We start from the raw sequence: 25,470 nt of genomic DNA, 5'->3' as shown, positions 1-25,470 counted from the left end.
CAAAATGAAAATAAAAAGAAAAAATATTTTTTTATTTTTCGAATTATAATTTTCAAATTCAAACTTTTTTATATTTTTTTTTTGAATTTCTTTTCAAATTTTTTTTTTGAAAATCAAAAATTATGTTTGAAACTATTTTTTAAATTTTTTAAATTTTTTTAGTATTTATTTATATATTTATTAGAATCCTAAATTTCACATTCCACAAACTCTACTCCACCCCTCAACTCTAAACCCTAAATCTAGATTAGTTAACCCTAGGAGTATAAGTGTCTTTACCCTTCATTAAAAATGAGGGTAAAAATAATTAGTGTAAACATGAAAAGTGGTACTATGAATGTGGTATATGTGGCAATTTTCCAAGGTAAATCGACCTACATACGTTTTAGGGAAGTTAGAATATTACAAATATTTTTAGAATTTTTTCTTAACTGGAATTTTCAAATTTTCGTCAAAATCATGTTTTTTTATCTGTAAAAATATTTTCTACACTGCGTAAAACCAAAAAAAATCCAATAAGCAAATTCTAGCTCTTGTAGCCGTTTGAGTATTGTGTAGATTTTGCATTTCGAGAATTTAGAATACTTTAGAGCATGTTTATTGGAGCAAACCCATAATGGATTCTTAATAAATGTTTAATTAGTAAAGTTAATGGATTCTTAGTAAAGTTTAATAAGGCTTAATTAGCAAAACAGTTGTGAAGATTAATCGACAAACAAAATTCTTTGTTTGCAAGGGTTTTTAAAGGTAGATATTACCGAAAGTTAGATCCTTTGGATCCTATCAGATCATATTCTCCCTCATATGGGTGGAGGAGTATCACATCAGCTAGATCTCTAGTTAATAAAGGGCTAATCAAAAGAGTGGGAATAGGTTTAACCATTTCAGTCTGGAATGATCCTTAGATCTCCGCTCCTCACCCGAGGTCAGCAATCCCAAAATTTTCAAATAAATTCTTGAATCCATTACTTAAAGTGGAGGATTTAATTAATCTAGTTGATCTTTCTTGGAACCTGGATTTACTTGACGCATATGTCCATCAGGACAATGTGAGTATTATACGGAGTTTAGCCATTAGTCGTAACCCTAAGCCAGATTCATATGGCTGGCATTTTACGGATCATGGTAGATATACGATAAAATCAGGCTATCGGACAGAGAAATTATATCCTGATAAAGGTACTCAGTATAGGGATATGGGACCAGATACAAAACCATTATTGCGCACTCTTGGAAGTTACAATGCTCACCAAAATTGAAACATTTTGTTTGGCAAATAATTTCTGGTTGTTTATCGGTGTACATGAATCTTCACTCATGGGGAATCAAATGTGATATGCAATGTCAAATGTGTGGGGCTGAAGAAGAATCTATTAATCATCTGTTTTTTGAATGTCCATTAGCACTTCAAATTTGGACTTTATCTAATATCCCATCATGCTCCGATCCCATCTCTTTTTACAAACATGGACTATCTCTTTTCGCGGACACCAAAAGAATTAGATTTGAGCTATTTTCCATGGATTTTATGGTATATCTGGAAGAATCGGAATGCTAAGATTTTTAAAAACAAGATAAGAGATCCTTTAGATCTTCTCCGGACTACGGAAATTGAAAGTGTTTTGTGGGCTGAATCTCGGACCAAAAATTTAATAAATCAGGCTCCCCCATGTATTGTGGAGAACCGTGATGCTTTGGCGATATGTAAGTGTTACATTGATGGGGCATGGAGGGAACATGATTCTTGTACAGGACAAGGATGTGTTTACAAAAAAGGTGGATCAACTGATATTATGATGGGTGCAATGGCTATTCGCAAGAGTCTATCACCTTTACATGCTGGATGTGAAGCTTTGATATGGGCGATGAAGTGCATGAAGATCCTACAAATCTCAGAAGTGGTGTTTGCAACTGACTGCTCTCAACTGGTGCAGATGGTGCCTACACCTACAAAATGGCCGGCGTTCACTATACACATGGAAGAGTTTCTGCGATGTAAGGAATTTTTTCACCCCTTTACTATTCAACATATTCTGAGGGCACAAAACATAATGGCGGATAAGTTGGCACGAGGTGCTAGGAATCAGCCTTCTGCTATGGTTTATGTTGACTAAATTCCCCCAAGGTGGCTCTTGGATCAGGAATCACATTACTTTTTAGCCTTTTGTTGTAAAAAAAAAAAGTTAAGTTAAGAACTTTTGTTAAGAGACACTTAATTTTGCTGCTCCAATGGAAGTTTCTTAGTTAAGGGTTCTTAAAAAAAAATTAGTAAACATTTTTTTTTTGAAGATTAATTTTATTTATTAAATAAAAAAAGTCAAACATTACATTTTAAACATATAATTTAAAGTAATAACACAAAAACAAAGATTACTAAAATAAACAATAATAATTTGAAAGAGGCATCGAAGCTCAGTTGTTGTCTTGATTACGTCCAAATTGACACCATATATTTTAAACCAAATCAGATTTCAGTTGTTGATGCTCTTGTCTATCACGAATTCTAGTTCGAACACCCATCATAATGGCGATATTCATAGGCATATATGTAGAATACGTGAGATCCACATGTGAACTTCCGTTGCCTTCTCCTTGTTGGAAATCTGAAACATCAAATTGAGTGTATTCATCTCGTTCGTCTTCTACTATCATATTATGGAGTATGATATATGCTCTCATAATATTTCCAATCTTGATTTTATCCCAACAAAGTGCCGGATTTTTAACAATGGGAAATCGAGCTTGCAAGACTCTGAAAGCACGTTCGACATCTTTTCGGACAACTTCTTGACGTTGAGCAAATAAAACTGCTTTCGGGCCTTGTGGTATTGGAATAGATTGTCTAAAAATGGCCCATTTCTGATAAATACCATCGGTGAGATAGTAAGCCAAATGATACTCTCTTCCATTGACCGAGAAATTCACTTGCGGAGCTTGGACATTTATTATGTCATCAAAAATAGGTGAGCGATCAAGAACATTGATATCATTTAAGGTACCTGAAGGTCCGAAAAACGCATGCCATATCCAAAGATCATATAAAGCAACCGCTTCTAAAACGATTGTGGGTTTTCCCGAACCACGAGAATATTGACCTTTCCAAGCGGTGGGACAATTCTTCCACTCCCAATGCATACAATCGATGCTTCCTATCATCCCGGGAAATCCACGAAGCTCTCCAATATGAAGTAGACGCTGAAGATAAATCCGGTGTTGGTCTTCTTAGGTACTCATCGCCGAACATATTTATTATTGCTTCCACAAAATTTTCCAGACATAACCAAGTAGTAGTTGCACTGGGCCAGAGGTATTCGTCGACTGTATCAAGCGTTGAACCATATGCCAACACACAAATAGCTGCTGTACACTTTTGAAGTATAGAGAGACCAAGCCTTCCGACACCGTCTTTCTTTTGACGAAAGAATTGAACTTCATTGCCGAGCCGATCAACAATATGCATGAGCAATGGCTTGTTCATTCTAAATCGTTGTCGGAATAGATTTTCAGGATATGTTGGAGTGTCATTGAAATAATGATTCCATAAACGGAGATGACCTTCTTCACGATTTATTTCGATAAAAACTATGTTTTTCCTTGTCTTCTCTTCATCTTCTTGATCACCCACCATAAACGTTGCGCAGATTCTTAAATTTTTGATGATGTTGATCAAAATAACGTTTCATCAATTGAGCCCTCCAAATTGTGACTAGAAGAAGATGCCATGAGAGGTTTGTTTTAGATTCTTGTTTACAAATTATAAATTGTTTCAGATATAGAAAGCGAATGGAAAGAAGAATTTGGGATAAAAGAGAAAGAGAATGGAGAGAATAGGAGGAATGTGAGAAAGAGAATAGAGAGTTTGTGATAATTCTTGTTTCTGATTTTTAAAGTGTGTTTGTGATAATTCTTGTGAAGTACAAGTGTGTCTGTGACACAAGACTACAACAACACCAATATTTCTCGTGATAACTCTTTTCAATTACAAGTCATACACAAGAGTACAACACACAGAAGACTACAACACAGACCCAGATACATGTGAATACAAGACCTGTACACACAAAATACTACAACACATACCTGTACACACACGAGAGTACAACACACAAAAGACTAAAACACAGCACACATACATTTCTCGTCACATTCTTGACGTTCTTTTAAGAGAGACTGATCCTGATATGCGAATACAAGACCTGACCTCTCTCTCTTGACCTCTCAACAGGAAGACAATGCTCCACTCTCGTGAGTACAAGACCTGCATTACAAGATAAATTTAAACATTTTAGCATGAACAAGATCATCAAGAACATTTGAAACAGTGAGAAAACCGTGAGAACATTTAAACTACATTAAAACCGTGAGAACATTTAAACAACATTTAGCATAACAAGTACATTTTCGCATAACAAGAACTACTAGTTTAAAACAGAACAAGCCACTTAAAGAAAACAGAACAACAAACTTAAAGAGAACAGGGCAACAAACTTAAAGAGAACATAACAAATGAACTTGAAACGTATACACTTAGACTTAAACTAAGTAGACAACAAGTCAGTGATGAGCTTCTTCTTGAGGGCTTCTTCATAATCAGCTAGAGGTTCTTTTTCGCAATTAAACTATCAAGAAGACTTATCTTAGACAACCGTTCTTTCATGGTCAAATCATGTTGTTTTATGGACCACTTGGTCTGAAACTCCTTCAGCGCATTCTCCTCAACCAGTGACTTCTTACCACGGGCCTTTGCAGCTTTAACACCCGGTGGACGCATCGTTTCAGTTTTTTGAGAGCTTGAAGAATCTGCACCGTCCTCACACTTTCTTTTTTAGAGCTTCCTTCGTTTTTAGCAGATGAAAGCTCACACCACTTCTTGTCGTTCCTCAGCTCTTTCCAAGCATGTTCAAAAAGAAATTTCTTCTTATGGTTGTTGTAGAATATTTGATGAGCTACCTTGAGAACATCATTCTCATTTTGACCGCTAGTCTTCTCTCTGCTTGCAGCTTCATAGGCTCCACATAACTTGCAAACAAGATCATTGATCTTGTGCCAATGCTGTTTGCAATGAGAAGCCTATCTCTGTTCGCAGCAATCAACTTGACGACTTACCGCAAAGTAAGCTGCTATTCTTGTCCAGAAAGCCCCTGATCTTTGCTCATCGCTTACCACTGGATCTTTGCATGTGTTTAGCCACGAGCTGATCAGTACAACATCATCCGTTGGTGTCCACTTTCTTCGTTCTCTACGGTCAGCAGGAGTGTCTCCAACGAAGTTTGAATCAGCTGTACCTTGAGTGGCAAGAAAAGGAACTTGAGTTGAAGATAGCTCGACACTATCTTCATTGGATCCAAAGCCAATATCTTGTTGACTATTAAGTAGTTCAACAAACTTTGGAGTCTGCCTATATGGATAGGAATCCATATCCGAAGATGACAAAGAAGAGATAAATAAAAGAACAAAGGGGAGAAAGTTGGAAGAGAAGGACAACCCGTGCGTTTGTTCAAGAAAGAAGAGAAGGACATAGTTTAACAGAAGGAATAGAAGCATTGATCACAACCAACCAAAGTGGAAATATATCTACATCATTCATTTCTACCTAGCCATTGATTTCTATCTAGACATAAAAAGAAATTTATTACATCCATAATCTAATACTAACCACTTAAACATCTATTTATTACCTAACTTAACTCAATGTTTTATCCAATTCAAGACAGCAAAGAGAAAGTTTTTATCAAATTTGACAGAGAAAGGAGATAGCTTCTACATTACAAACAATATATTGTATCGTCATCGGCCATATCCCATAGGCAAAGTAAAATTGTAATGATTTATCTCAATAATAAAAATCTATCTCAACGAATACAAATAAAGCTTTATCCAATTCAAGCAATGCTCTATCTCAACGAATACAAACAATGCCTACTATAAAAATCTATCTCAAGGAATACAAACAATGCTCTATCTCAACGAATACAAACAATGCCTACTTTAAAAATGATCTCAACAATCGCAACATAAATCACAGACAATGCTTTATCCAATTCAAGACAGTAAAGAACCATATGCTTTTATCAAACTCAAGAAAGAGTACACACCACCAATGAATACAAACAATGCTTTATTCAATTGGACAGAGTAAAAATGAAAGTTTTACCTGTATGAAGAATCGTTGGCCTTTTGTTGCAGCTTCATACGATCCTGGATCATGCCAGGATCATGCTTCTTGATCCATCCATGTAACGATACAAAGACAGAACCAAATTTAAAAAAAAAGATTAGAGTTTTTCAATTTACTACGGTTCACGAACAAGAAAGAGCACAATCAAAGACATGCATAGTTGAAAGAATCAAAGACACACTTTACCTTTCGATTCCCTTGAGAAACAATCGCCGGTTTTCTTCGTCTCAGAGAGCCGTTTCATCGAGGAGAACACCGACAGAGAGAGAAATCACCGTTTCCTTCGTCGAGGATAGCCACCGGTTGAGAGTTTGCCGTTTTCCATCGTCGACAAGATACACCCATAGAGGCGTCGACAAGAGCCACCGACAGGGCGAGAAATCGCCATTTTCGTCGCCTTCGGAGATGAACCGAAGAGAGAAAGAAAAGAAAGAAAGAAACAAAATTGACTCCACCGTTCCTCTAGCCAATACCATGGTGACTCGTCGCAGCTAAGAACCGTGCCTTCGAGCTTTAAATTAGGAGATGTGCCTTCGCATTAATTCGTTTTTTCTTTTATTTTTGGGGTTAATTACACTAAGAAACGCGGTTAGGAGCTCGCATTAAACATGCTCTTATAAAAGTAAAAAGTGTATTCTGAGAAAAAATAAATAACTTTACAATTAGTAGAATTTGCATTCTCCATATTTAGAAATTTAATTAAAAGCTGATTGTTCGTTCTAAAAATAATAGATGAACTTGTTTAATCTGAAATTCAATTTCTAACACATTTTCTGTAGAAGACGAAATCTACTTACAGTAGAACATAATTTAATATTTAATTTACCAATTTTTTCAACAACCAAAAATCAGTTTGTATATATGAGTGTTTTATCAATGGTTTATTTCTATTTTATACTCCATCCGTTCCTAAAAGATCCATATTCTAGAGAAAACTTTTGTTTCAAAAAGATACATATTTGATATTTTCAATGTAATTTTTGTCAACTAATAATTAGAAGTTGTGAAGTTCAAGAACGTTAATTACATTTCTTAAAATATTATTGGTTTAAAAATCTAGGAAATATAAAATTACAAAAATTATGCATTTATAGGTAAGTTTTAATATGTTTTATTTTAAAACATTGATCTTTTAGAAACAGATGGAGTATAATTTTTTAATTCATAAAACTATTTATTTCATTAAGTTTTAAAAATGAAAAGAATAAAAAAGATTAAAAAAATGAACAAAAAGAATTTTATACTAAAGGGCTGATGCTGTTTTTTGGTTCTGTTTTGGCAATTTTTTATTATTTTATCACCGTTAGTTTGTTAGTTTATTTTTTTTGTCAAACTTATAAGAAATCAAAAACTCAAATGGACTTTTTCTCTCTCTGCGGGGTGACGGCGATAACAATGGTGATTTCAGCATTTCGATGAAATTTCGTCCGATTTTCGTGGTTCTTGGGTTTGATTGGATGTGTGAGGATGATGACAACTTTCTCTGCGGGGTGATATTGGATTTTGGGATCTTCTCACTCTCAGATTTGATGGGGGTGGAGATCTTGCGGGTCGTACTGATTCTGGAGGATCAATTTTTAGGCGGATCTGGTCAGATTAGATATTATGGTAATGTTTCTCTAAGACTTGAGGTGGAAAATGAGGATATTGAGGTTATTCAGAATCGTTTACGAAATCTTCAGGATCGGCAATTTCGATATGTTCCTCAGCATCGGATTTGGTATGTTATCAATCTTCTTATGGCTTTGATAGGTGAATTTAGTATTGGGCTCGATAAGGTAACAGGATTATGGAATAGAGATATCATCTCTCTGATTAGTATCACTCTCCAAATCCCATTGAGGTTCCATCAAATATTTTCTGTTCTTGGTTTTGAGGGTAATAAGGAAATAGGAATTGATTATCAAAATTTCCGGGTTTGGATTGATAATCATATCTTGATTTGGTATCGTGGATTTGATTGGAGAATAAATATCACGGCTTTACTTGTTCTCCTATATATAGGGATACTACACATAAGGTTTTCCATACCAGCTTTCATTTCTTCTATCGCTATTTTAAAAACTCTTTTACAGCTCATTGATCTAGGTTTCACTATGTCTCAAAGTCAATGGATTGTCAAGTCAGGAGGAAAGAAAGGTGAAGTGGTTAAGTCAGGTCTACGGGTTACGGTTCCAAGGTTCGATAATTCGGAACTCATTGCGAGCTTTTCAAAAACCCTCATTGGGCGATGCATGAACCCTCAAAAACAGGACATGAAGATCCTGTTATTCATGCTCCCAAGGATCTGGAACGTGGAAGGTCGGGTGGTTGGTACTGATCTTGGACTGGGCGTTTTCAGTTCGCATTTGGTCTGGAGGAAGACATTGTGGAGGTTCTTAAGATGGAACCGTTTCATTTCGACTCTTGGATGGTCTCGTTGGTTAGGTGGAAGCCGGTTCTGGAACCAAATTACCCTTCCAAGATAATTTTTTGGGTCAGAGTGTTGGATCTCCCTCTCCAGTTCCGGGCGGCAGAGACTTTGCAGAGTGTGGGTCAGGCCATTGGAACCGTTCAAGGGCAGATGGATCTAATTGGTGGAAGGATACGGGTGGAGGTCGATGGCTTCAAGCCTTTGGTTTTCTCGGTCACGGTGGAGTTTGAGCAAGGGGTGGAAGTTACGGTGGCGCTTAGGTATGAAAAGCTGTTTGGCTTCTGTAGAGAGTGTTATATGCTCACTCATGAGCAATCTCGATGTCCAGCTCTGGCCAAGGAAGACACTGAAAGCTTTATGGTTGGGGGCTCTGATGGTGATGGAGCAGCAGCCACGAGTTACAAAGCTGTTGTTGCCAACGATACCAAACAGTTTGGTGAGCGGAGAGAGGCGCATTACAATCGTTCTCAGGCCGGGCGAGGTGGTGATAAGGGTAAAGGTATTGTTCGAGAGCCGCAAGGCGTCTATAGACAGGAGGGCTCTTTCCATCCGTACAAAGGAAAGCATCCAAGGGGTTATGGTGATGGCGCTTCTTACCAAGGAAGGTACACAGGTTATGGTGATAGGAGGATGGGTATGCAGTTCCGGGGTCCTCAGCAACAGCAATTGCGAAATGATGAACGGGATCAACTTCTACAGGACCCAAATAAGCTCATGCTTGGTGCCTTTAAAGGCGTTAGGAGGTCTCCTGTGGCGGGTACTGTTAACAAGGTGGGGCCAGATGGCACTGGAGCATCTTCCTCCAAGGCTCGGAAGACATTGTTGTTTGAAGAACCAGCTTCAACTATTCAGATAGGGTCCACAGATCAAGACGTTGTGGCGGTGGGAGACACTCCGAATATGCAGGAAATTCCGGTGGAGCAGAAACAAGGAGAAGTTGAGGAAGAGACAAAACTTGCTGAAGAACGGTCTTTACATTCTCAGGCTCTGGATGAGGCAAATTTGATGGTCGATGGTGTACTCCTCTCTGACTCGGAGCTTCTGTTGGAGGAAGGAGATGATCAAGAAGATTGGGAGCAAGGTGAGATCATGGATTTCACGGAGGAGGAATTGGCTTCTGAGGATCAAGGGGTTGGTGATCAAACGGTGCAAGAGACTGCTCAGTTTGAGACAGATAAGCAGGTTGCGGGGGAGGGTGATGAGGAGAAAGATACCAGGAAGAAGGGACCAATGCTTGAGCCTGCTGCGACGGGGGGCTCCAAGAAACGTGGAGGCCAGTCTTTTGTTTCACCACGTAAGAAGCTTCTGGCAAAGGTAGCAGCGAAGCAAGGCGACAAAGGTATCAAGAAGGCCCCTCCAAAGGCAAAGAATTCAGCAGCGTAAGGGGTTGAATAAGCTATTTTTTTGAGTCTTTGAATAATGTTGGATTCGTCTATGAAATCCCTTAGAATCGAGTCAGGTCCTAGCGGTTTTAATTATATGTCTTTCTGTGTCTATGGTATTGCTTGGTTGAATCAGAGATATGGTGATCTCTTGATAGTTTGTGAGCGGCCAGATGGTTTTATTAAATGTCATTGTCTTTTTTATTATATCGATTCTGGTGTTGGAGTTGGATTCACAAAGGTTGTGTTAATGGAGTTGAAGTGTGGCCTTCCATTGTATTATGTCATGTCTGGTTTATGTTCTAGCTGCAGTATCCTAACTCAAGGTTTACCACAAGATTGGGGTGTTGTCGAGGCTACGTGGTTTACTGGTTTGATGCAGGAGATATTCTTTTTGCATTATTACCATATGGTGCCTTATATGGGATTTGGGTTTATTCAGTGTTTCTGGTTTCAAATAATTTGGAAATTCTATTATATTTTAGATTATTTATTCCTAAGTGATAATTGTTTATGTTGGTTGGGTGGAGAACAGATATATGTACAAATGCTCTTAAATAAGGTCAGGTTGTTATGTGGTTTAGAATACGGGGGAGTTTATCCAATATGGTATGAGTACGTACGTAATATTAAATGGTTTGACTTGTGTCGAACTATCATTTTGGAGGCCTATTTTGGAACTTGGTTGTGGCTTACCAGATTGGTTTTATTATGGATACAAGACTTATTGGTCTCAGATTGTTTTGACCGGACTATATGGTTCTGGGATTTACATGGTTTGTTCAAGGGCTCTCATACGGACGTTGCTTGTCGGCCTCTAAGCTCTCATAAGGTTTTCGTTGGTTACCATATTTGCAGGGAGCCAAAATTTGCATCTCTTGCAAGACAAGCGTTTCCATTTTGTTAGTTTTTATTGTGGTTTATGAAAATATTAAGTTGGAATTGTCAAGAATTAGGTAGCCATTGGACTTTTAGTTATCTAAGGGAAACTTGGTCAAAATATAAACCGGCATTTATTTTTCTCTCGGAGACAAAGCAAAAGTTTGATTTTGTACAATCAGTTCAGTTTCATTTTGGATATAGTCATCTACACACGGTAGATCCTATAGGTAGAAATGGTGGGTTAGCTCTGTTCTATGACTCATCTTATAAGGTTAACATTATTTCTTCAAACAATCGAATTATAGACACAGAGTTAGAATATGAAGGAAAGCGGATATTTATATCTTTTATCTATGGGGAGCCTAATCAAAGTCTGAGGGATCATGTTTGGGAAAGAGTAACACTAATTGGTATTGTCCGCGATGAACCATGGTTTATTATTGGTGATCTAAATGAGATTACGGGGAATCATGAGAAAGAAGGAAGGGCGGTACGGCACGCAGATACTTTTTTGTCTTTTAATAATATGATAGAGAACTGTGGCTTATTGGAATTCCCAAGTTTAGGCAATACTTTGTCATGGAGTGGCAGGAGACACAAACAAGTGGTTAAATGTCGATTAGATCGGGCATTAGGAAATGTTGAGTGGCATAATATGTTTCCTTATTCCCATGTTGAATATCTGGGGATGATTGGTTCAGATCACAGACCCATTGTGGCATCTATTGAGGATAAGATAATTAAATTTCGTCGGCAGTTTCGATTTGATAAAAGATGGGTAGGTCAAGAAGGACTTATGGAATCCATTTCGAGGGGTTGGAACTCGAAACGGGGCCGGGGAGGAGTAGGTATTGTTGATAAGATTCACCATTGTAGGCATGAGATTTCGGCTTGGAGAAAGGCTCACCCGCCATACGGTAAGGAAAAAATAAATACCTTACAAAGGGCTCTTGAGGAGATTCAGAATGATTATACAAAGACAAATGATGAATTTCTGGAGGTTTCTAGGAAATTACAAGAAGCATATCAGGATGAGGAGCAATATTGGGAACAGAAAAATAGGACGACATGGCATACTTGTGGTGATCGGAATACAAAATTTTATCATGCTCTAACGAAACAAATAAGGATTCAAAATAGGATTATTGGTCTATATAACGAGGATGGGAACTGGGTTAATGCGGAATCGAAGGTAGAGGAAGTAGCAGTCAAGTATTTTACTGATTTGTTCCATACTTCATCTCCAGATGAGTTTGAAAGTTTTCTGGAGGAAGTTCCTTCCTCGATAACGAAGATTCAAAATATTAAGCTAATGGCTAAGGCAACGGAAGCGGAGGTGAAATCCACACTTTTTTTGATGTATCCGGAAAAAGCTCCTGGTCCTGATGGAATGACTGCGTTATTTTATCAACAGTCTTGGTCAATCATTAAAAAAGATGTGGTGGATATGGTTAATAATTTTCTTACGACAGGAGTTTTTGATGATCGACTTAATATGACAAATATTTGTCTTATTCCCAAAACGGCTAGACCAAATAAAATGACTGAGCTGAGACCTATCAGCTTATGTAATGTTGGTTATAAGATTATTTCAAAAGTACTATGTCAGAGGCTGAAAGGGTTACTACCAAATTTAATATCGGAAACTCAGTCTGCGTTTGTGTCAGGAAGATTAATATCAGATAATATTCTCATTGCGCAAGAGATGTTTCATGCACTGCGTACAAATAAGTCTTGTAAGGGAAAATTTCTAGCAATAAAGACGGACATGAGCAAGGCATATGACCGGATAGAATGGACTTTTGTCCAGCGGATACTTTTGAAGATGGGGTTTTCTATTGACTGGGTGACATTGATAATGCAATGTATTTCCTCGGTTCAGTACAAGGTTCTATTAAATGGGCAACCAAAAGGGCACATTATCCCGGAAAGAGGATTACGACAAGGAGATCCCTTGTCCCCATATTTATTTATTCTTTGTACCGAAGCTCTCATTGCTAATATTAAGAAAGAGGAAAGGGGGAAAAGGCTAACAGGATTAAAAATTGCGCGAGGGAGTCCAGCCATTTCCCATCTTTTATTTGCGGATGATAGTTTATTCTTTTGTAAGGCTACTCCAGAAGAGTGTGGGGTTATTCTAAAAATTCTAAAGGATTATGAGGCGGCATCCGGACAACAAATTAACTTTGAAAAATCATCTGTGCAATTCGGCCATAAAGTTCTGGAGGATATGCGAACAACTATTCATACTATTCTGGGTATTACTAATTTGGGAGGGATGGGTAACTATCTGGGCATTCCGGAAAATTTAGGTGGGTCAAAAATACAGATTTTTGGCTACCTCAACGATAGAGTAAATAACAAAGTCAACGGCTGGACGATTCGGTTTCTTACGAGAGGAGGAAAGGAAGTGTTGATTAAGTCAGTGGCCTCCCCGATGGCAACGCATGTAATGTCATGTTTTAGACTTCCCAAAGGGGTAACGAAGAAAATAACAAGTACTATATCTCACTTCTGGTGGGGTGGAGGCGGGAATAAAAAAGGAATTCATTGGTTATCATGGGACAAAGTATGCATTTCAAAGGAGGATGGGGGCTTGAGTTTTAGAGACCTCCAAGATTTCAATACCGCCTTATTGGCTAAACAGTTTTGGCGATTGTTAGACAAACCAGAGTGTTTATTCTCAAAAGTGTTTAAAGGAAGATATTTTCGGAATACAGACCCTCTGGAAAATCACAGATCTTACTCATCTTCCTATGGATGGAGAAGCCTCTGTTCAGCTAGATCTCTGGTTAAAAAAGGGCTAATCAAAAGAGTGGGAGCCGGCCAGTCTATCTCTGTATGGACAGATCTGTGGATCCCCGCTCCTCGCCCGAGATCAGCACTACCAAAAAATAATGTTCAATTCTTAGATCCCAATTTAAGGGTGGAGCATCTCATTAATCCGGTTGATTGTTCATGGAATATGGATTTGCTCAACGCTTATATTCACCCTGATGATGTGAAGATTATCAGTGGTTTAGCCGTCAGCCGAAGTCGTACGGCAGACACGGTTGGATGGAGTTTTACGGAGACAGGTAAATACACGGTAAAATCAGGTTTTAAGGTTGAATCTTTATTTCCAGATAGGGGTCAAAAGATGACCATATACGGACCAACGATTACACCACTTCTGGCTTTTTCTTGGAAACTGAAGTGTCCTCCGAAACTGCGACATTTTGTGTGGCAAATTTTATCTGGTACACTACCAGTTTTGAAGAATCTAAAAACTCGGGGGATTGATTGTGATTTACGATGTAGTATGTGTGGGGCAGACGAGGAGTCTACTAATCATGTATTGTTTGAGTGTCCACCAGCACTACAAGCATGGGCACTATCCAGGATACCTTCATCTCCAGACTGTTTTCCATCTTCCTCAGTTTTCACCAATATGGATTATTTATTTTGGAGACTATCGAAAGAGGAGGAATTTGAATACTTTCCATGGATCTTATGGTATATTTGGAAGGCAAGAAATGATAAAATATATTCAAATAGGAATGGTAACCCGCAGGAGATACTCCGCTTAGCCGAAGTGGAAAGTACGGTATGGAAGGAGGCCCAACTGGTGCAGGGGGTTAATGGAAATCAAGTCCATGGGCGAGTACAAGATGAGACAGTCCATCTTTCTGTAGAGAACCTCAGATTTTGTTACATCGATGGAGCTTGGAAAAAAGAGGATGTTTTCACGGGACAGGGCTGGTTCTGCCGACAGAATGGCTCAACAGAGGTTATGATGGGGGCGATGAATCTTCGCAGAAGCCTCTCACCCCTGCATGCTGAGTGTGAAGCATTAATATGGGCAATGGAATGCATGAAGACCCTTCAATTTTCTGATGTAGTGTTTGCGACGGATTGTTCTCAATTGGTGAAGATGGTGTCGACACCTGAAGAATGGCCAACTTTCTTTGCACATTTGGAAGAATTCAACCGCAGTAAGATTTTCTTCCCCGAATTCCGGATCAGACATATACCAAGAGCACAAAACACCTTGACGGACAAGCTTGCACGTGGTGCGAGGAGTTCTCCTTCAGCTATGCTTTATGTCGATTCTACCCCATCGATTTGGCTCTCTGAATCGGGTGGTTTAGTTACCTAGTTATAGTTATTGTTGTCAAAAAAAAAAAAAAAAAAAAAAAAAAAAAGAAATCAATACGAGAGAAAAAGACACAAGTTTGAAAATTCCCAAATAACATAAAGCCATTGAAAGGTAGGTTTATTTATTGGCTAAAGAAATGAAAAAGGGAAGCGAAGAGACACGTGAATGTCTGTATATTTTCTCACTTCTTTAAAGAATATGAGGTTGGGAGTAATCTGAATTCACCAGCGGATCTGATTCCGTCGCTTTGTTGTTGCCTCTTTCTTCTCCTTCTTCAATTCTTCTTCTTCTTCTCTCTCTCTCTCTCTCTCTCTCTCTCTCTGCTCGATATTCATATTTGGTTTATTAGTTGGCTTTCATAAGCAACAAAAAAAAAAAAATCAAAGGTATAACTCACTAGTTCGTCCGTTTGATTCACTAAATTGTGGGTTTTGTTTGATCACACACATACATCTTCTGATTGATGCGTATCTTTTAATTTCCAGAAAGTCAACAACTTTCTTTGTAGCAGAGATGAAGCTACTCTGGTCTTTTTTGTTCTTGTCTTGTCTCTGTCTTGGATTTTTGGGACACGGACATTCTGAGAAACCAGAAGTTGTCAAAATCGGTTCAATATTCAGTTTCAACTCAGTGATTGGCAAAGTTGCCAAGATTGCGATAGAGGAGGCAGTGAAAGATGTGAATTCAAACCCGGACATCCTCGTAGGGACACGTCTTCAAGTTTCAATGCAGAACTCAAACTGCAGCGGTTTTATGGGCATGGTTGAAGGTAAGTGTATATTTTTCCTGAGGGAAAGATTGTTTTATTTTTTGTTTTGTAATAATATGAATTTTGTTTGTGCATAGCATTGAGGTTTATGGAGAAAGACATAGTTGGAATCATAGGACCGCAATGTTCTGTAGTTGCTCATATGATATCTCACATGGCGAACGAGCTACGGGTGCCTCTTCTCTCATTTGCTGTTACAGATCCTGTAATGTCGCCTCTCCAGTTCCCTTATTTCATTAGGACGAGCCAGAGCGACTTATACCAAATGGAGGCTATTGCTTCGATTGTAGACTTGTACGGTTGGAAAGAAGTGATTGCTGTGTTTGTGGATGATGACTACGGAAGGAATGGTGTTGCTGCACTTAACGATAAGCTTGCGAGTCGGAGGTTGAGAATCACTTACAAGGCGGGTTTACATCCTGACAATGCGGTGAATAAGAATGAGATCATGAACATGCTGATCAAGATCATGTTGCTTCAGCCAAGAATCATTGTGATTCATGTCTACTCGGAGTTGGGTTTTGCGGTTTTCAAGGAAGCAAAGTATCTTGGAATGATGGGTAATGGGTACGTTTGGATCGCTACGGATTGGCTGTCTACTACCCTTGACTCTTCCTCTCCGCTTCCCTCTGAGAGACTTGAGAGTATTCAAGGTGCTCTTGTTCTGCGTCCGCACACACCTGATTCAAAACTAAAACGGGAGTTTTTCGCGAGGTGGCGTAAGAATCCTGATGCCCCTCTGGCTCTTCACACGTACGGTCTCTACGCTTATGATTCGGTTATGCTCTTAGCTCGTGCTTTGGATAAGTACTTCAAACACGGTGGGAAAGTATCCTTTTCTAATGACTCAATGCTTGATGCTCTGGGGAAAAGCGGGAGTCTCAACTTAGAAGCGATGACCGTCTTTGATGGTGGAGAGGCTCTGCTTAAGGATATCCTTGGAACACATATGGTTGGTTTGACAGGACAGCTTCAGTTTACTACAGATAGGTCTCGGATCCGACCGGCTTATGATATCATCAATGTGGCCGGAACCGGTGTTCGCCAAATAGGCTACTGGTCGAATCATTCTGGTTTATCAGTTTTGCCACCTGAGTCACTCACGAAACCAAATATGTCAGCAAGTCAGAAGCTAAGACATGTGATCTGGCCGGGAGAAGCGTTTCAAAAGCCACGGGGGTGGGCTTTTTCGAACAATGGTAAAGAGCTTAAGATCGGTGTGCCTCGCCGCGTAAGTTACAAGGAGTTTGTCTCGCAGATTCGTGGAACGGAGAATATGTTCAAAGGGTTCTGCATTGATGTCTTCACAGCTGCAGTGAATCTCTTACCATACGCAGTCCCTGTCAAGTTTATCCCTTATGGAAACGGAAAGGAGAATCCGAGCTACACTCATATGGTTGAGATGATAACAAGTGGTGTGAGTGGCCTTATTTCAAATAAATCCTCTTTTTTTTTTTCATATCTAAAAAAAGTTGTTTTTTTTTTTCTTACTGTGGAATTAGAATTTTGATGGGGTAGTGGGTGATATTGCCATCGTAACAAACCGGACAAAGATTGTAGACTTTACACAACCGTACGCAGCATCTGGACTAGTAGTTGTTGCTCCTTTTAAGAAACTCAACTCAGGAGCTTGGGTTTTCCTCCGACCTTTCAATCGACTTATGTGGGCAGTCACGGCTTGTTGCTTTCTCTTTGTCGGCATTGTTGTTTGGATCTTGGAGCATCGGATTAACGATGAATTCAGAGGCCCGCCTAAGAGGCAGTGCGTCACAATTCTCTGGTCAGTTTAAGTAACAGTGAAAGAGAGCATGTCTGCTTGTGAATCCAATCCACTAACTGTTTGTTTGATATCTGCAGGTTTAGCTTCTCGACCATGTTTTTCGCGCATAGTACGTGAAGCAAAGAAAAGGATTTATTACTATCTCACTGATATGATTAGCTGGCTTTGACTGACACAAAAGCCTTTCCCTTTGGTTTAAATGCAGGAGAGAATACAGTGAGTACACTCGGGCGGTTGGTTCTGATCATATGGCTGTTTGTTGTACTAATAATCAACTCAAGCTACACCGCTAGTCTCACATCAATCCTGACGGTTCAGCAGCTCTCGTCACCAATCAAGGGAATTGACAGCCTTAGAGAAATGGATGATCGGATTGGGTACCAGGTGGGTTCGTTTGCAGAGCGTTATCTGAGGGATGAGCTTAACATATCAGAGTCAAGGCTCGTCCCGCTTGGTTCACCTGAAGCTTATGCCAAAGCTTTAAAAGATGGACCAAGAAAAGGAGGTGTTGCGGCAATTGTGGACGAGCGTCCTTATGTTGAACTCTTCCTCTCCAGCAATTGCGCTTATAGGATCGTTGGTCAGGAGTTCACCAAAAGTGGCTGGGGATTTGTAAGTCAGTATTATTTTTACCATTCAGTCAAAATTACAAATTAACAAATGTTTCTTTTACTTAGGCATTTCCTAGAGACTCTCCTCTAGCAATAGATCTGTCAACAGCGATCTTGGAGTTGGCAGAGAACGGGGATCTGCAGAGGATCCATGATAAGTGGCTGATGAAGAACGCATGCACCCTAGAGAACGCAGAACTTGAATCAGACAGGCTTCATCTGAAAAGCTTCTGGGGGCTGTTTCTCATATGTGGAGTTGCATGTGTCCTCGCTCTCTTCCTCTACTTTGTTCAGATCATCCGTCAGCTCTACAATGGAAAGCCAAGCGAGGAAGAAGAAGATGCCATTGGGAGAGAGAATCATGACTCCTCGTCCTTGCGGTCTACTCGTCTGCAGAGATTCTTGTCGCTCATGGATGAGAAAGAAGACGTGTCCAAGGCGGGAAGCAAGAAGAGAAAGATCGATGGATCAGTGAATGATAATTCAGTATCGAGACATTCACGGCGACTTGACAGCTTCAATTCGGTTAATCCATTAGATTGAAAGTTTAGTTACAGAAGATTCTTTAAGGCATCAAAACCGTTTATAGTGTATCAAAAGTGTATCCCAACTTGTGCATTCCCTGATTCTGTAATCTTTTAATCTTATTAGGAGTTCTTCAAAACAAGTGCATTAAAGGCAATATTAAATGTTTTTTAGAGTAGCTGTACCAAGTTCAATAAGGTAAAAAAATAAATGAGTAGCTAGCTACATCGTCTGACAAACTCTCAACAACCACACACAAGCTTATGGCTAACGATCTGAAACGTACCGTGAAAATTAAATGATGAGGGACCAGTTGTTGTCTCTTTCAGAGAAGGAGAGCTCAGGCACAAGGCCACGACATTCTCAAACCTCATCCAATCCCTTCAGACAATACCAATAATGAAAACCTATCACTAATCCCCACCACACACACACACACAAAAAAAAAAGAAAAAAAAAAGATTATTGATTTCATTTCCCCAATTAAACCCTCTTCCTGCTGCTTATCCTTCTTCGTCCAGAGACGGAAAAAAAAAACAAATTAATGGCGGCTGAATATTCGGGTAGCCGAAGTTCCAACACACAGCTTCTCGCTGAACTCGAAGCCCTAAGTGAAAATCTTTACCAGAAACCTCAGGCTCCAGTTGGTCGCAGAACAAACTCTCTCGCTCTCCCTCGCAGCTCCGTTCCGTCCCTCGTGACCTCTGCCGAGGATGTGACGGTACCGAAACCACGGTCTCGGCGTTTGTCTCTGTCTCCATGGCGGTCTCGACCCAAGCTTGAGGCAGAGGAGGAAGAGAATATGGCTCAGAAGATAAGCATCAAGACACCAGAAGAGTCTCCATTGGTGGGATCCAAAGCTAAGGAAGAGAGAAAAGGGATATGGAACTGGAAACCCATTCGCGGGCTGGCCCGAATCGGAATGCAGAAGCTGAGCTGTTTGTTGTCGGTCGAGGTCGTGGCGGCCCAGAATCTACCGGCGTCGATGAACGGTCTACGACTCGGGGTTTGCGTGAGGAAGAAGGAAACCAAAGATGGCGCTGTCCAGACGATGCCGTGTCGGGTTTCTCAAGGATCTGCCGATTTCGAGGAGACGCTGTTCATCAAGTGCCACGTGTACTACTCGCCGGCTAATGGGAAAGGTGCTCCCGCCAAGTTTGAGGCTCGGCCGTTTTTGGTTTATCTATTCGCGGTGGATGCTAAGGAGCTTGAGTTTGGAAGGAACATGGTGGATTTGAGCGATTTGATCCAGGAATCTGTGGAGAAGATGAGTTATGAAGGAGCTAGGGTTAGGCAATGGGATATGAGCTGGGGGCTTTCAGGTAAAGCCAAAGGCGGTGAACTGGTTCTCAAATTAGGGTTTCAGATCATGGAAAAAGATGGTGGAGCTGGCATTTACGGTAAACAAGGTGAATTAGGGATTAAACCGAGCAGCAAACCGAAGAATTTCTCCGGTTCCTTCGGGCGAAAGCAATCGAAAACTTCCTTCAGTGTCCCCAGCCCAAAGATGACTAGCCAGAGCCAGACGTGGACGCCAGCAAGTGGCGTGGAGGCTGCGTCTGATCTTCAAAGAATTGAGCATCTGAATCTGGATGACCCGGAGGAGAAACCTGCTCCGAAAACAGAGGAACCTGAACAGAGAGTTGAAGAAGATGATCAAGAGCCTCCTGATTTTGAGGTTGTGGACAAAGGAGTCGAGTTTGATGACGACGTGGAAACTGAGGAATCAGATGGAACCATAGGTGAGAGATCCTTTGGGACGAAGGAGCAACATGTTAATGTTGATGATCCACGGCACATGATAAGACTGACGGAGTTAGATTCTATTGCAAAGCAGATCAAAGCGCTTGAATCTATGATGAAAGATGATCGTAACGGTGAGGAAGGGGAGAGAGAGTCACCAAGGCTCGATGAAGAGGAGCAGACTGTGACAAAGGAGTTCCTTCAGTTACTTGAGGATGAAGAATCCGAAAATCTCAAATTCTACCAGCACAAAATGGAGATCTCCGAGCTGCGGTCTGGTGAATCAGTAGAGGAAGAATCTGAGAATTACCTCTCAGATCTTGGGAAAGGCATCGGTTGTGTTGTTCAGACGAGGGACGGCGGATACTTAGTTTCTATGAACCCTTTTGATACGGTGGTCATGAGGAAGGACACTCCTAAGCTCGTAATGCAAATCTCGAAACAGATCGTGGTACTACCTGAAGCCGGATCAGCGACTGGATTCGAATTGTTTCATAGAATGGCGGGTTCGGGTAAGGAACTTGACTCAAAGATATGTTCGCTTATGGCGATGGACGAGCTTATGGGGAAAACAGGGGAACAAGTGGCTTTCGAAGGTATAGCGTCAGCGATCATACAAGGGAGGAACAAAGAGCGAGCGAACACGAGCGCAGCGCGAACTGTTGCTGCTGTTAAAACGATGGCTAACGCTATGAACAGCGGAAGAAGAGAGAGGATAATGACAGGAATCTGGAACGTGGAGGAGAATCCATTGGCTTCAGCTGAGGAGGTTTTAGCTGTTTCTTTGCAGAAACTTGAAGAGATGGTGATCGAAGGACTAAAGATTCAAGCTGATATGGTGGAGGATGATGCTCCTTTTGAGGTTTCCGCTGCCAAAGGCCAGCCAAATCCACTTGAGTCGACCATCCCGCTCGACGAGTGGCTCAAGGAGAATCGCAAGCAGAAAACGTTGACCGTTTTTGCGACGGTGCAGCTCCGGGACCCAACAAGGAGATATGAGGCAGTGGGAGGGACAGTTGTTGTGGCGGTGCAGGCTGAAGATCAGGAGGATGGACTAAAAGTGGGAAGCTTGCACGTTGGGGGAGTGAAGAGCAATGGGGCGGAGAAGCGAAGGTTGACTGCTGCGCAGTGGCTTGTGGAGTATGGTATGGGTAAGAAAGGTAAGAAGAAGAGTAATGTTAAGAGGAAGGAGAAAGAAGAAGAAGATGAAGAATTGTTGTGGAGCTTGTCGTCTAGAGTTATGGCGGATATGTGGCTAAAATCTATAAGGAACCCTGATGTGAAGTTGCACTGTTGAGGTTGAGAATTTCACATTACAGAATAAGATGCATATGTGTATACAAAAGGTTATTTTCGCTTTGTTATTTATAGCTATTTGAGCAGAACTTGTCTAGTCTCTAAATTTGATCGTTCTTTGTTAATCGGTAAAGACTAAAGACAAACACTGTCCTCACTACTTTTCCTTGAAAATTCGTCAAATTCAAATTGTTCCAACCGAGATTGCTCCTGTGTTTGAACTTGGACATGTCCCTGACTGCCAAACGATCAAAAACGAACATATTGGAAAGTATTACAATCAGCAAATTGCTGTGAGAGTTAATGTTCTAAAAGTAAAAATGCATCATCACCTGAATGTGTGCGAGCATATATAAACCACAGCCTCTTTCTCCCTCTTATTATTTCCTTCTTGCTCTTTCTCTCGCTATGTTTTCATTTTCTTTTTCTAGTCTCTAAATTGTGTGAGAGCATATAAGGCTACCACAACAATCAGTTTCACATATTAAAAAGCTAGTAGGTTTTAACTCGCCCTACGGGTGAGTGAGTAAACAATATTTTTTTTTATAAATTATATTTTAGTTTTCACTAAACATTAGAAAAAATATTTGACTCAAATTAAGACAGATATTATTTTCTCAGATAATTATTTTCTTTGTTATTTTCAAACTATATTGTAAATTTTAATAAGCATTTAAAATTTTTAGTCTGATTTTAGTTGAAAACAACCATAACATTCACTATTTCAGTTATTTTTTCAGAAATTACTAAATAATTTAACCATGATATTTTTGAAAATCATAGGGAGTTTCAATTTTACCCTGAGTTAGCTATCATTTTTCAAACTTACTCTTAAAAGATAGTTATTTTCAAAAATACTTTAAATTTGTGATAAAAATAATAAATTAAATCTCTTAAATCATTTATAAATGTTTAATAATAATTTATAAAGTATTTATAGAAGTTTATAAATCCAGTCACACCCCCTAAATAACAAACCACAAACACTATCACTAGATCTTCAAATGTTAGGAACTTAGGAGGGTTAGTTTAGTTTTTTTCTTTCACAAACTTAAGTTTTTTTTTTCAAAAAAAAAAACTTAAGTTATTTATGAAAATAGTTATTTTTAATGGTAAAATTGAAAATATATTAAATTTGTGTTAAAATTTAAATTTCCCTAGTTATTTTCAAAAACTGAATAGAGCTCATCAACAAGGACAATGAGGTCTTTTTATTTTATTTGATCTGACATTCGGCTATAAAAAGAGCCTTGTCAACCGAGAAAAGGACATAATTCTTTTTCCTGAATTTTAGAGAGAGATTATAGAGAAAGAACTTAGCAAACCTCCATCTTACTTGTATAGCGAGCTCAATTCAAATATCTCTACTTGTTTAGTATTTGTAAGCTCTTTCGATTTACTTCTAATATAGACAAAATTTCTGTCTTTCTTTGTCTCTTAATCATTTATAAATTGCCACCTCGAACTCACTACTTAACAATTGTTTTGGCTCTAATCTTTTATTTTGTTTTTTTTATCCCATATTGTAGGGTAGATCTTGAAAGATATGAAAGATCCCACTCCAAACTGTACATACGACTTTCATCAGATTTTGGAAGATGCAAAATGATAAGATTTTTAGAGGAAATGATAGAGATTCGCATGGACTGGTTTAATATGCTGACTGAGAATGGTGTGCTTGGCATGAAGCAAACAAACCTTCTTGTTCATCTGATGCGTAGCTGGGATGACATCGTATACAAGTTTTAAGCATGTATAATATTGGTATGGTAGACGGTTCTTAGCGTTATGATGCTACCGTATATGGATTGATAGGAAATATGCTACCGGATAAACACAATTTTTAGAAACTAAGAAATAGTGGAGACGAATACCACCTCTATATGCAGAAGTCGAAATCCTTAAATGGACAATGAAGAATATGTTACAATACTCCATATGTTAGAAGTTTGTGATAGATTGCCGAGAGCGGATATCAATGGCTTAGAATCTATAAGGATGATTAAACTTCTCAATGGAACTAAAAGAAAGATCAAACAAATGAAGATTTTTACACTTTTCTATCTTTTCTATTCTTAAGCAAGTAATTGAACATCAGATTTTTTTAGTAAAAATGGCAAGATTTTTTCATAGAGAATATTTTTTTATTGACTGTTCTGTTTAGATTTAATTAATCAAACTGTCTTAAATTTGAATAATGAAATAGTTGTGTTTGAAGTTAAAAAGCAAAAAAAAATTTGAAAAAAAAAAATTGGACAACAAGAAAAAAGAAAGAAAAGGTGATTCTACAGCTCCACCAAATCAACTAGTTAAGGTTTGATAAATGAAAAATGTTTGTATTATTTGTCATTTATTTTGTATTTGGGTAAATAATATTATTATTAATTGATTATTACCCCCGAATGAGAACATAGATATCATCGAAGGTCCTCCAAGCTCACAAATAGCTCCGAGAGGATCCAAAGTTTTTGTTCTCAGTTGTTCCATCGATGGCGGCTCTTTCGACATCTCTCTCTCTTTCCAGGAATACTCAGCAACTCCATCCTTCATCTGGTACGCATCCGAATATGAGATTCTATCATTATTTGAAGCGTTATGATTTAGTGCTGTGCCGAGGTCACACGAATCTCAGGAACCCGATTGCTTTTTCTACTGTGATTTCTATCTTTTCCCCAAATCAAATTAACTCTCATTTTAGAGTTGGCAGTGACGAGCGTATAAAATTATTTTTGTAACGTGATTGATTATATTTCCCATTTCGTATTGTAAAAGTGAGCATATCTCTCGATTCAGTAATCCTTGTTCCTTCTAGGCTTTTCTCTGAAGCCAATTGGTCGTCGTGCCAACGTTTCTTTCGGGCTGAATCCCTCTAAAAAGATCCAGCTTTCTGCTCCTAGAGGCAAAAGGATCCTAACCATCCAATCAGCATACAGGTTAGCATTTACCATTTTTGGGATCTGAGCATAGTAATTGATAGTCACCGTATGTGCAATGTCTATCTTGCAGAGATGATGACAGTTCAGGCAGCACTGGCCTGTTTGTGGGAGGGTTCATTTTGGGCGGGCTCATAGTCGGTGCTCTTGGATGTGTGTATGCACCACAGGTTTATATATTATTCTCTTTCACAATGGTTTGTTTTGTTGAGATCCCTCTTACAGCTATCTTATTATTTCAGATCAGCAAGGCTATAGCTGGAGCAGACCGAAAGGATCTCATGAGGAAATTGCCTAAGTTCATATATGATGAGGAAAAAGCTTTGGAGGTGACTTGAAAACATATCATTTTTTCTCTTTGTTGATTTTTTTTTTTTTTTATAACTTAATTAACGACACTCCTTAATGCAGAAAACTCGCAAGGTATTGGCTGACAAAATTGCTCAGCTCAACTCTGCTATCGACGATGTGTCCTCTCAGCTAAAATCAGAAGACACCCCTAATGGTGCAGCTCTAAGCACCGATGAAGTCGAGGCTACAGCCTGAATAATCTCATCTGTTTTAGGATACTGAAACAAAATTGTGGGTCATTATTACTTGTTGTTGTTTGCTGTTTCTGTGTAATTTTGTCCAAACTTTTACTCCATCTTCAAACCACTACCATCGTCTTGTCTTTTTTTTTTTTTTCATTATGCTATGTTGAACGTTATATCATCCTCATCATTTCAGATTCCTTACGCGAAATGTGACTTGGAAAGTAGTCTAATTTTTTTTTTTTTTAATAAATGAGAGATACCTGTGATGACTATTAATCAATGGC

General features: G+C 39.1%; 4 protein-coding genes and 1 long non-coding RNA gene across 7 annotated transcripts; 4 read left to right on the top strand and 1 right to left on the bottom strand.

Moving 5' to 3' along the window:
* Positions 1 to 162: 162 nt before the first annotated feature.
* Positions 163 to 7,271, bottom strand: LOC117127375. The gene is made up of 2 exons (XR_004450348.1): positions 6,155 to 7,271; positions 163 to 4,258 (listed from the first exon to the last, which is right to left on the bottom strand). It is a non-coding gene; the product is annotated as an uncharacterized LOC117127375 (long non-coding RNA).
* Positions 7,272 to 7,517: 246 nt separating this feature from the next.
* LOC103833302 lies at positions 7,518 to 10,209 on the top strand. Of its 2 annotated transcripts, none has more exons than XM_009109391.2 (2): positions 7,518 to 7,898; positions 8,267 to 10,209. In XM_009109391.2, the coding sequence occupies exon 2, from the start codon at positions 8,562 to 8,564 to the stop codon at positions 9,972 to 9,974; it is 1,413 nt and encodes a 470-aa protein (XP_009107639.2). In that variant the 5' UTR covers positions 7,518 to 7,898; positions 8,267 to 8,561; the 3' UTR covers positions 9,975 to 10,209. The 2 variants fall into 2 exon arrangements, with proteins under 2 accessions (XP_009107639.2, XP_009107638.2); XM_009109390.2 differs by having other exon boundaries at positions 8,254 to 10,209.
* Positions 10,210 to 15,135: 4,926 nt separating this feature from the next.
* LOC103833303 (glutamate receptor 3.3) lies at positions 15,136 to 18,856 on the top strand. Of its 2 annotated transcripts, none has more exons than XM_018653761.2 (7): positions 15,136 to 15,379; positions 15,493 to 15,762; positions 15,840 to 17,179; positions 17,265 to 17,542; positions 17,620 to 17,651; positions 17,748 to 18,154; positions 18,220 to 18,856. In XM_018653761.2, exons 2-7 carry the CDS (start codon positions 15,507 to 15,509, stop codon positions 18,694 to 18,696), a joined length of 2,790 nt encoding a protein of 929 aa, XP_018509277.2. In that variant the 5' UTR covers positions 15,136 to 15,379; positions 15,493 to 15,506; the 3' UTR covers positions 18,697 to 18,856. The 2 variants fall into 2 exon arrangements, with proteins under 2 accessions (XP_018509277.2, XP_009107640.2); XM_009109392.3 differs by having other exon boundaries at positions 15,138 to 15,379; positions 15,479 to 15,762.
* Positions 18,857 to 19,005: 149 nt separating this feature from the next.
* LOC103833305 (protein PLASTID MOVEMENT IMPAIRED 1) lies at positions 19,006 to 21,908 on the top strand. Its single transcript, XM_009109394.3, has one exon. The coding sequence runs from the start codon at positions 19,223 to 19,225 to the stop codon at positions 21,716 to 21,718; it is 2,496 nt and encodes an 831-aa protein (XP_009107642.1). The 5' UTR covers positions 19,006 to 19,222; the 3' UTR covers positions 21,719 to 21,908.
* Positions 21,909 to 24,017: 2,109 nt separating this feature from the next.
* On the top strand, positions 24,018 to 25,390 carry LOC103833306. The gene is made up of 5 exons (XM_009109395.3): positions 24,018 to 24,270; positions 24,530 to 24,650; positions 24,724 to 24,820; positions 24,893 to 24,979; positions 25,062 to 25,390. The coding sequence occupies exons 1-5, from the start codon at positions 24,207 to 24,209 to the stop codon at positions 25,194 to 25,196; spliced, it is 504 nt and encodes a 167-aa protein (XP_009107643.1). The 5' UTR covers positions 24,018 to 24,206; the 3' UTR covers positions 25,197 to 25,390.
* The last annotated feature ends 80 nt before the right edge of the window (positions 25,391 to 25,470 follow it).

The sequence above is a fragment of the Brassica rapa genome, chromosome A08 (genome assembly GCF_000309985.2).
Source record: "Brassica rapa cultivar Chiifu-401-42 chromosome A08, CAAS_Brap_v3.01, whole genome shotgun sequence".
Lineage (NCBI taxonomy): Eukaryota > Viridiplantae > Streptophyta > Magnoliopsida > Brassicales > Brassicaceae > Brassica > Brassica rapa.
The sequence above is the reverse complement of the archived record's forward strand: the minus strand, read 5'-3'. Positions and strand labels throughout refer to the sequence as shown.

What these genes read in the sequence shown, in the direction of transcription:
- LOC103833302 (XM_009109391.2), top strand. Translation starts at nt 8,562, where the DNA reads ATGGAACCGTTTCATTTCGACTCTTGGATGGTCTCGTTGGTTAGGTGG.
- LOC103833303 (XM_018653761.2), top strand. Translation starts at nt 15,507, where the DNA reads ATGAAGCTACTCTGGTCTTTTTTGTTCTTGTCTTGTCTCTGTCTTGGA. An exon ending in TTTTATGGGCATGGTTGAAG is followed by an intron (nt 15,763 to 15,839) that starts GTAAGTGTATAT and finishes GTTTGTGCATAG; the next exon opens with CATTGAGGTTTATGGAGAAA. An exon ending in CCAAAAGTGGCTGGGGATTT is followed by an intron (nt 18,155 to 18,219) that starts GTAAGTCAGTAT and finishes TCTTTTACTTAG; the next exon opens with GCATTTCCTAGAGACTCTCC.
- LOC103833305 (XM_009109394.3), top strand. Translation starts at nt 19,223, where the DNA reads ATGGCGGCTGAATATTCGGGTAGCCGAAGTTCCAACACACAGCTTCTC.
- LOC103833306 (XM_009109395.3), top strand. Translation starts at nt 24,207, where the DNA reads ATGGCGGCTCTTTCGACATCTCTCTCTCTTTCCAGGAATACTCAGCAA. An exon ending in GCAACTCCATCCTTCATCTG is followed by an intron (nt 24,271 to 24,529) that starts GTACGCATCCGA and finishes TGTTCCTTCTAG; the next exon opens with GCTTTTCTCTGAAGCCAATT. An exon ending in ACCATCCAATCAGCATACAG is followed by an intron (nt 24,651 to 24,723) that starts GTTAGCATTTAC and finishes TCTATCTTGCAG; the next exon opens with AGATGATGACAGTTCAGGCA.